The sequence below is a fragment of the Branchiostoma lanceolatum genome, chromosome 6 (genome assembly GCF_035083965.1).
Source record: "Branchiostoma lanceolatum isolate klBraLanc5 chromosome 6, klBraLanc5.hap2, whole genome shotgun sequence".
Lineage (NCBI taxonomy): Eukaryota > Metazoa > Chordata > Leptocardii > Amphioxiformes > Branchiostomatidae > Branchiostoma > Branchiostoma lanceolatum.
Genome location: NC_089727.1, coordinates 13,289,025 through 13,300,292, shown reverse-complemented (window position 1 = coordinate 13,300,292; position 11,268 = coordinate 13,289,025). Strand labels below are relative to the sequence as shown.

The following is an 11,268-nucleotide window of genomic DNA, read 5'->3' as shown; positions in this document are numbered from 1 at the left end:
AAATTTGATAGAAATGATTGGTTATAAAAGCTAGCTAGAGATTCCGAAATCCGGCCACAATCATGCCGCTGAATAAAGAAATGGTAATAGAAAAATAACACCTTTAAAGTGTTCAAATTCTTAAGCAATAAAACGATTTAATTCAAAATTCATTTATGGAAGTATTATAGAACAACCATTATAGAAATATCCTACACTTACCCTTTCCATTTTAGACTAATGAAAAAAATCATAACCATATGGGAAATCTTGTTTATGTTAATATTTGAACTATGGTTAATATTTCATCATTTTTAAAAACCATACCATCCACGTAATCAATGCGTTAATGTTCCACACAAATTAATGGCAAAGGCTCTGCTCATATCAAAATATCTCATTGTGAATCATGGTTAGATATAGATAATCATGAAGTATCAAAACAAATACCATGATATGAAAGACGCATTGGACGTCTATATGATAATGACAACAGCTAGTTAATACCACCACCAAGTACAGTTCCAGAAAGGATTAACTATTCATGATCAGTGTAATAGGTAGTTGAAAACAGATCTAGAGCCACTTAATACATGATGTTCTTTATCTTCCATCCCATCTACTGTATAAATCTAGTTATGACTGTTTCAGCAAAAATTTGGTTGACTTTTCCTTCTTACTCTCTGTACTTTCAAGCATTTAGAAGTCTCTGTTTCTGTCAGGACTTGTATGAGTTTGATGACAATTTATCCAGATAATTCTCAAGACAATCATTCAGTCAGTGGTGACATCGTAACAGTGCTAAGCCTTGCAACCAAGTGCCCCCAAAAATTACAACAAGTGATGGGCATAAGATGATTTTAGTAAGAGATTAAAGATAATATGGCTATTTCCAGAAGTTGTCAAATCAAGCTGTTAGATTAGGTTGAAAGATATCTTGCACTTTTTTCATTTTCATCAATGACACAGGATCATCCCCACATGTGCAGATCGAGGTCCTTGGTCATCTGTTCCCTCATCTTAAATTTCATCACCTAGAGCCAGATGTAATAAGTAACATGGTTAATGTGTAAATATGTAAGTCTAATGATAGAAAAGCACATTCAAGACTACAGTATACATGGCTAAAAACAAATGATTCATCAAATCAACAAGTCATTTCCTTGTATAAAACATAAAAAATTTGGCTTCCTAATATGATGATACAGTTTAATTACTGCTCAATCTTGTAATAATCTGAAATCTTTCATTGCATCATGGAAACAGTGGCAATTTTTACAATATGACATATTCACAAATTTGATGGAAAACTTCTGAACTATCCCTCAAATTAACCACAGATGTAACGTCATTGCATGGTTCTTTGCAACCATCAAAATATTAATGACAATGTCAGGATATGCACATAGAATCCCACCCTGTCACTAGCGGTTATATCCATACAGTTAAGGTATAGGCAAAACCTACCTTTCCAGTTACTGTCAGCGGGAATTCTGGCACAAATCTGATGTACCTCGGAATCTTGAAATGGGCAATCTGAAGAAAGAAGAGATAATGGCATTGAAATATCACCACGAAGAGAATGGCCATAAGCAGTATACGGTGTTTTGGCAAATGTCATTATTTGCACATGTGATATTATCATCTTAGGCCTTTTCAATTTTCCATTTAAGTGGATGGGGTGAATAAGGAAGATCTAAAAAAAAATGTCTCTTTAAAACGGAAAAGTCTTTCAAAAAATTTCAGGAACACAGTTATAGTAATGTACTTATCTCTGATAAACAGGCTTATCATAAAAAGTGATACCACACAAATCCTCCTTTCCTTTCTTATCTTGCTTATTGTCCACAATGGTTGTTTCAACTAAGACGTATAAGAAGACATATTCACCTGTCCCTTGCAGAAGGCTCTGACCTCCTCCTCCTCCATGTTCTCTCCTTCTCTCAGTTTGATCCAGGCACAAACTTCCTCCCCCATCCTCTCATCAGGGACTCCAATAACCTACATTAGCACATCAAATATCCTTCAGGAACAGTAGGTGATGATTAAGAATACCCAACATCAACACATCAAATATCTTACTGGACCCTCAACAACAGTCTCAACAACTGATGAGAATTTGTTACAGTAACTCCTATTCAATCCAGGGTCTCTATACAACAGTTTATCACCATACAAGAACTTAAACTTTGAATGGACCATGGACAAGGATTTATGAAAACCTTGACAACTGAAATTTCCTTGACTGTCTCGAGAATACCCTCAACTAGCTGTCATAAATGTATTATAGCACAAATGTGACTGGTTGCTTAGCTAGCCAGGTCATTTGATACAACAAGTGTACCTCCCCTAAATCTCCTTTGGCACATCTATTTCGTTCAGTGTGATATAACGAGCTGCTACCATGCCACCTGCCTGCAAAGCTGGTGTGTTCATTTATGCCAAAGCGCAGTTATACCGGCTATACAAATACAGACACTATCTGTTGCCAAGTATACAACCCACCTGCACATCCTCTATTTTGGGATGTGTGTAGAGGAACTCCTCGATCTCCCGCGGGTAAATGTTCTCTCCTCCTCGGATGATCATGTCCTTGATTCTGCCCACAATCTGTCCGTAACCCTCCTCATCCAAAACAGCAATGTCTCTGTAAATATCAATACAGGTAGGTACTAAGATTAACTGACAATGACGCATCCAGTCTACAGTGACCGCCTGTTCACATAGACTAGATTCTATTGATCCCGGGGATCCCCCGAGTGGTCCGCTTGGGCACTTTTGACAGAACATTTGACAGTACTTCCAAATTCATGCTACAGATAGAGCAAGAAAACTTGCTGCCCCATGCGATACCAGGTACGAAACGACTAAACAACATGTATGTATGACGTACCCAGTCATGTACCACCTGTCTGGTCCGATGACCTCCGCAGTCTTTTCGGGGTCGTCCCAGTACCCGAGCATGGTACCGGGACCGCGCGTGCACAGCTCTCCTGGCTCATTCACAGGTGTTACATGTCCATCGGTGCCCACAATCTTAACCTAAGCAACACAACAAATAAACAAACAACAAAACAATGACAGTTTGGAAAACTTGCTGATATTCATTTATTCATCTTGACTGAAATCTATATACCAGTTGTAAGCCATAATTGCACACAAAGGTTTTCTGACAACAGGAAATCTAAACATAGCAGACAAAATATTTATATGACTCTAACGTTCAGTTAGCATGCAGTCTGAGACTGTACATGAAATTTGCATAATTTATGTTAGGGATGCCTGTCATCACATCATCATGTAGGGACTGCTCCATGCTTTCTCAGCATGTAAAATCCTTCACAATGTCAAACAGCATCAGGGTTGGTGCTTTCCTTGGTACTGAAAGCAGCAGGGTTATTACTCTCCTTGGTGATGAAAGGCTATTTACTAAATCTTTTACAGCATCATTCCTATGTGGCTTCAAAGATTGATTTAAAAAGTTGCACTGAGCTGAAGTCTACTTGATGGAAGCTAAATGAATGTGTACAGGATACAAAAAAATATACTTGTAGGACTGGCGTAAGAAAGAGACAGCAAAGAAAAACATGTAAAGTGATACTGTTTCCCTCACAACCTGCATGCTTCTACAAATCCCAATGAAAATGTCATCCCACCTCCACATGAGGGAAAGGCTGTCCGATGGTTCCCACTTTCCTCTCCAAACTGTCTGCCATGTACCCCATGAAGGTCACAGGGCTGTTTTCTGTTGTACCATATGCAATCTGAAATCACAAAAGTCGAGTTACATCGGGAAAAAGTCCAATTCTCTACATCAATCAATAAAGAGACGTTTCAAATGTTCTGTAGCCCTAACCCTACTTGCAAATGGCAAGTAGGTTTTGTCCAGTGTAATTGTAAAATGGTAACGGGGAGTGAATACTTACACAAACTTCAGGACAGTGCATTTTGGAAACCACCTGTTTCATAATCTCGATAGGACAAGGTGACCCTGCCATGATGCCTGTTAAGTAAAACAGAACAATAAAGTGAAAGTTTTTTAATAAAGTAAAAGTTTTTTTATTGCAAGTTCATGCCCGTGGGCGAATTGCAAGTACAATATGGTAATATACGGAAAAACATACATGTGACAGTATACTGTGACTGACATTGTTGTAACAATAGACTACCTAATACTAGTGTTGACTACGTCTAGACAAGCTGGGTTTGACTTCTTTGTTGGAGGCAATGGAAGACGAAAAGCCCCACTTTTTCTAGAATTCATGGGTTCTGATAATAATGAATGATCTGTATTGCATACTCCTGCTAAAGATGCTATATGCAATACATTAAGTAAAAAAAAAGCCCTGTCAAAAAAGGCCAACTACACCTAAACATTGTTTCAGCAAGGTAGGCTGCTATCAAAATTGATATGTATGAATTTCTTACCAGTGTTAAGACTTGACAAATCATATTTGTCAAAATTGGAATGATGAAGCATGTCGATGAACATAGTGGGGGTTCCATACACAGCTGTGCAACTACGTGTATAAGATGGAAAAAATGTCACTATAAATAAACAGAAAGTCTACTAACTGTATCTAAAAGGACGAAGAACAAAAATTAACTTGAAAAAAGTCTCTGACTGTTATGAAATTGCAGCAAGAAACTTAAAAAAGATTGCTGTTAAAACTGTCAAGAAGTATAGATTGATCATGAGTGCACAAAAAGGCTAAAATACGTTGTACTAACCTTTCTTCCTGAATGGCTTGTAAACATGGTTCTGGTTGAAAGCTTGGAGAAGCCGTGACTAACGTGGTCCCAAACACCCCGGCAGCCAGGGCACCACCAACCATACCAAAACAGTGGTACAGCGGCACTGGCATGCAGATCTTGTGGTGCTAACATTGAAGTGAGAGGTAGATACATCATCATGTTAATCTCAAGTCTAAATCTAACGAGGACAGATTTCTGTCAAAGAGTACAAAAGTGAGTAGGCCAACTTGTTTAAATAGTCTTTCCCATAATGTTTTGGTTGTCCTTTTTTGGACGAAAAGGAGAAGTGCATAGTGTTTTTATATTTCCCTGATACAAACTAATGGCATAATGACACAAAACAGTCCAAACCTTTTCATGGAATCCCAGTCGATGTCCGATGAACCACTGGTTGTTCAAAATGTTGTGATGAGTTAACGTAGCTCCCTTGGGGTTCCCTGTTGTTCCCTGGGAGAAGAAAGATTGTGGTTAAGTGCAACACAGTCCAAGCGCAATGCATTTTGGATTTCTTAACCTTTCTCTTTAGGGCCTAATATAATCACATGATATTGCTATTTTCTTATAAAAAGCATTTGATATGTTTATATACTCATAGTATGAGTCATACATATCTGCAGGAAATGGATATGCATGTACAAACAAAGATAGTGCAAAATTATCAACTCAAAACTTTCCCTACAAATCACAATCCAACTTCATTGGGGCAATCAGTCATGGTCACTTGCCAGTGACAACACACGACTCACAGATGTAAACTGGATGTTGATTGGATCATCAAACTGCAGTTTGTCCTGCATCTCCAGGACAGTCCTCCTGTGGGCGTGGTCCCCCATCGCCATGACGTCCGGGAAGGAAAAGGTTCCTGGAAACTTCTCCTCACCCAGCATGATGACTGTTTCCAACATGGGCAAACTGGGAACACGTGGACAGAAATGGTGACTTTAGATGCAGGTCCTTTCACAAATGTGCAAATAATAATTGCATAAGCTAGGTTAGACTTGGACTTATATATTGCATAATTCTAAGTTGGTAAAAAATTCAAACTTTTTAATACTCTTTAATCCAGTATTTATTTACCCCATGTTGAATACAGGACTGTTGATAGATATGTAGTCATTAGCCTACCACTTGAATAGAGTACATCTAGCATAATCTGTTTCTTAGTTTCTTAAATGCTCTACATTTACTATTTCATTATCAATATGGAAATATCATGGTAAGAAATCACCATATTTGCAAATATATAAAGATGATTCAAGTACAACCAAATAAATGACACATTTGCCAAATATCGTGCTATGCAAATTGTGGTATACAAGCAGTGGTGTGTCCGTACTTTCTAGTTTTCAGCTCTCCAGGTTTGCAACTCTCCATCTCAGGACAGATCTGGTGAAGCATCTTGTAGTAGTCCTGAGTCTTGAAGGCAGTGGCTGAGACAATGGCACGGCAGCCAACCTGCACATCACAAACACACATGTGGCACACCAAAACATATTACTTTTACAATATACAATATAGTAAGAGTTGAATTTTGTTACAAGTCATAAGACATAAGAGAATTCATGTTGATTGAATCTTAAACTGCATCTCTAATCTCATTCAGAATAACCACCCTGATATATAAATAAATAGATCTGACCTGAAGAGGAGCAAAGATCCGGTTTACAGTTTAAGTTTGAATTCCTTTGAATTGGAAGGATGCATAACTCTATTTCATACATTACACAGATGGTTACTTAGTTACATTATAGTCTTCTAATACTTTATTCATGGCAACAACAGCAGCTCAAAATTTTGAAATATAGCTTTTTAACTCCGTCTTTGACCCAAATATAATAACTTTGAGTGTTTAAAAAAAAAAAAATTTATCCAGTTGCTTGAGTAATTATTTTTGGCGTATAACTTTGAGTTGCTTAAATACCTTATCAAAGATATTGCAAAGTAAGAACATACCACACATCATGTTTAGCAGAATGATAAACCATTTCTAAATGAATACAAATTGTTAACAGACTCAAAGATCAAAAGAATGATTCAACAACTATACCACAAAACAGAACAAAAGACAATAACATGACAGAGAAAGAGTTAATTTGCAGCAGTCACAATTTGACACTCTGTCAAACAGAACACTTACTCACAACAGCTTCTGCACTTACATATCTATTAGTCACCTTTTCTTATGTCTGAGCTTAACCTTTTCATCTGTATGGGAGAAAAGAGGGAGACAGAGAAAAGAAGACAGGTTTCAAAAGTGTAAGATACAATTGTTATATATTGTTACTATACAGAGGTCAGTAGTCATCATGCATCAGTAGTAGATGTGAATGCATATTAAAAACAAATGGAAAGAGACTTCTACAGTCTTTCCACATGACATCATGGCAGTCACCTAGAGGAGCCAATCATAGTCACAAGAGTGCAAACACCCTATAGACTAATAACACACACTGCCATTTGACAATGTATTGCATTGCAGATGGCAGTTATGGATGATATTGAGGGCAAGAGAAAGCATAATATGTGATGTAGAGGAGAGGAAAGACAAGCAAAGCAAAGCTGAGCTTGATACGCAACTGTTCATTCATCGCTGACTATGTTGCTGCAAATGGAAGCAAGATACAAATTTGGATAGTATTATAAATTCATGTAAGTTCTGACAAACTCTTAAAACCTACATTTCTTTTAGTTTTACTGACAAAATAATACCAAAATACAAATGTACATTCAAATTTCTTAACACAACCATGTATTGCTTCAAGCTCTATTTTTTTCCTACCTTTCTCAGTGCAAACTCCAATTCATGAGTTTGGTAGGCAGGATTGATGTTAACCTTCAGAAAAAAAACAGAAAGCACGAAATAGTAAACCTCACTATTTCCGCCCTATTGCTTGTACCAAGCATAGCGTAAATGGCCTATCCTAGCTATGTGTAATGATTAGAAAGAAATAGGTTAATTTCATATCCAAGAGGAGACCACATTTCACACAGCATAAAAAAATCTATGTATTATGACAATTCTAGTATCTAACAAACATGAAACAGAATTGAGTTAAAGTGTGAAAGAAAAGATTTGAAAGTTGCAAAAGAACACTTGAACATGTCTTTTGGGGGCAATATTTTTGAGAATTGGGAAATACAAACATGTAAGAGGGGCAGAATTATACTTACATGGAGATAAAAAAAATGATTAAATTCCAGTCTCTACTAGATTTAAAAATGAACACCTACCAAGATCAAGCCGGCCCTGGCTGTTGCAAACTGTGTCAGCACCCACTCCAGAGTGTTGGGTCCCCACATTCCCACTCTGTCTCCCTTCTTCAGACCCAGCGCAACAAAACCTGCTGCAAGTCTGTCACACTGTGGAAATATCATCAACAACATATGGTCTTCATGTCAGATCAGAAGTTTAACACACATAGACAGAAATATAATACATGTGCACTTACAATGATAGCATAAAGAAAGAGCCATCTTAAGAACTATCAAATACTAGTAATTTTTTCTTATACATGTAGAATGGATATCTATGTACTTGACCTTTAATTCGATCTGAAAACCAGAAATTACACTACCTCTTCAAAGAACTGTTCAAAAGTCCTGCGAACGTTTCCCATCTTGAAGACCAGCATCTCCCTGTCTGGAAACTTCTGGACGGTCTGTTGTAGTTTCTGACCGATGGTGATGCCCTGGAGAGGGGTGGTGGTCAGGCTGTGGTAGTAGCTGTGGGTCAGATTCACTCCTTCTGGCTTCAGGTCCACTCCATGTTGTCTGTAAGGTACAAATGATTAACAAACACATCTTACCATACTTAGACCTTTAAAAGTGTCGTGGCATTCAGACTCAAGCAACGTTGCAGATAGTATCATTCTTTGGAACAAGAAAGTACACATTGAAACTCCATTAAGGCAATGTGCTTTATATTAATTATGTGGGTTGATTTAATCCAGGGCAAGTAAAAAGCAACTACCTCTCTATGACTACGAGGCAATCAAATGAGTATTTGACATATTCTGATTGTTTCATGAATGTTCAACCAATAGCGAGTAGGTTGTACCTTTAAAACTCTCTATAAGTACAATTTTCCCCTTTGTAATGCATAGTTTCAATGACATGCAGAAGATGTTTGGCATGCTTTTTTCTGAGCTACAACATAGGCTATCATTACTGTTATAGAATTAGCTTACTAAGCTCAGCTAACTTTTTCTAGTTGTCAAGTGTCGGCTTTATGGACACTTTGTTTGAATTTCTATTCTGTAGTTGACCGTACGAAGATCACTATGACCTTTTGTTGTGTCAATAAAGCTAATCTTATGATTGATAGCTGTGTTTGTAAGCTGTGGTGAGTTCAGGTAATCGTAGCTAGCAAGGTCATAATGACTTGCACTTTGCACACATAACACAAGGTACAGACGATTAAGGTTCTTCTACTGCTCTTTAATCCGAGAGATCAGGCGTGAGAAAGTGATCACACGCACCAGTGCTGCTCACCAAGGCCCTCCTTGGGCACGCACACGAGTATTTTGAATGGCCCATTATTTTGAGGCCTCACACTTTTTGGCATTTTTTTTTAATTCAAAGCTTGGGTCATAATTGGGGGCAATATCTACCGAGGGGTAAATAATTATTGCAGCCTGAATTATATGCAGCTAGGAGGTTTTTTTTACTTGACCCTGGCCAGAGGTGCTCGATTTTTCTACTAAAAGCCAGTTGCCCTCCCTCATCAGGTAACGTCAATATAATTTGACCGACAGATGTTGAATGCCAGCGAGCCCAGCATGGACCAAGCTTGCTTTAGAATTACTTTGACAACTTTCAAAACATCTAAAGTTATGTCCTTTATGCACCGACTTTAGTAAAATAACCGGAGGCATTTAAGGACGCGCCTCAGGTGATACACACTTATCGACATGCTTGAGTGTCAAAACAGTGCATGGGCGGGAACTAGAAACTATCCAACAGCGTTGAGTTCAACGCTGTTGGATAGTTTCTAGTTCCCGCCCATGCACTGTTTTGACACTCAAGCATGTCGATAAGTGTGTATCACCTACATACCTTCTGCTTGTTGAAAACGTACGGCACAGCTTCGTCAGCTCCGAGAGAGAACATTGAGAAAGTTTGGGCCTCAGAATGCCCGTAAATGTAACGCCTTTGTGCAGAATTGTCGTCAACATCTTCCCACACCATCCAGATGACACTTGCCCCAGATCTACACGACCTTTGACCTCTAAAAGTTTGGATGGGACAAACCATTAGATCCCAGGGGGGTTTCACCGGCTGGTTGTTTATTTTGCTGTTAGGCAATGTTGATTCGATTGTACGGATGACATCAACGCGCGCATCAATTTTCGCCCGTTTAAAAGATATAACGTTATATAAAAGCCGCGTGCCTGTGAAGCTGGTGTGTTACGCCGAAGGGCGGTTATACCGGCTATACAGATATCAGAAAAAGGCTAGATCTACTAATGTCGTAGAATATATAACGCCGCTTGGAACCATTAATTCGACACCTTTACGCCAACGCACCATTTCATGTAAATCAACAAGCGGACTTAAGAGTATTTCGGTAATCATTGACTGTATCGTGTACGTTGTTTTTGCCGCAATTGCTACATGTGTGTAACTCTTCCAAATCATTGACATATCTCGGAAAAATTACGTCTTCAACATAGGACCCGATATGACGGCGCCTTGCGTAATCTGTTCCAAACGAACCATTAATCCGACAGTATACAACAATGTCGCTGTGAACCGATAATTTCAATAGTCAGAACAACGGTTATTTCCCGATTTATCGGTCAACCAACGGCCACTTACACTAGTTACTATAGGCGCCACATGTCACAGTCGGTACGCCGCCAATGCACTCACGATACTGCGGTCAAAATAAATAGTCCTGAAAAACATCGTCCTGCGGCAGACCCGTTCTTATGTTCCATTGCACTGTCGTGGCTATTATAAACCTTGAGGTCTGATACTTAAGCCTGCTACAGCTATCGAAATGCGAGTAACTAACGTTTGCTTGCACTACTGCCCGGTAAACAAAAATATATGCCAGGCGGAAACGGAAACTATCCTAACACAGGTCATCGGCCTGTACCAAGCGAACATCAATGCGGTAAAGGGGAGTACGACTCTCGTGTGTCGCTATCGTCTTAGCCGCTGTTGGGATGTATGTTCCGGAAATATGAAAATAACACGTGTCTTTTATAGAAATTGCAAAAACTTTACTTTTGCATTAATTGCTGCCAAAATTCAATTATTTTATAGTATAAGCTACGGCCGCGTGGCGCGTTGGATACACCCGATCCCTCGATCTCGGAAGTTAAGCAACGCGCGGTCCGGACAGTGCTTGGATGGGAGACCAACCAAGGACGTCCGGATTGCTGTAGCCTCACGAAGCTTTCCACGAAATCGTCTTCCGGGAGGGACGTAAAACGGGGGTCCCGTGCTCGAGGAGGTGCCTCGAACACGTTAAACAGCCTCATTACCCTACACATTGGGTACCTGCCTGTGGCACTGGCTGCAAATACA

At 38.9% G+C, this 11,268-nt stretch overlaps 1 protein-coding gene across 1 annotated transcript; it reads right to left on the bottom strand.

Annotated features, from left to right (window-relative positions):
- Positions 1 to 238: 238 nt before the first annotated feature.
- On the bottom strand, positions 239 to 9,969 carry LOC136437387 (medium-chain acyl-CoA ligase ACSF2, mitochondrial-like). Its single transcript, XM_066431982.1, has 16 exons — positions 9,790 to 9,969; positions 8,310 to 8,505; positions 7,966 to 8,094; positions 7,514 to 7,567; positions 6,071 to 6,189; positions 5,481 to 5,646; positions 5,086 to 5,181; positions 4,711 to 4,859; positions 4,408 to 4,499; positions 3,906 to 3,982; positions 3,636 to 3,743; positions 2,873 to 3,021; positions 2,485 to 2,626; positions 1,870 to 1,980; positions 1,447 to 1,515; positions 239 to 1,013 (listed from the first exon to the last, which is right to left on the bottom strand). Exons 1-16 carry the CDS (start codon positions 9,906 to 9,908, stop codon positions 951 to 953), a joined length of 1,839 nt encoding a protein of 612 aa, XP_066288079.1. The 5' UTR covers positions 9,909 to 9,969; the 3' UTR covers positions 239 to 950.
- Positions 9,970 to 11,268: the final 1,299 nt, after the last annotated feature.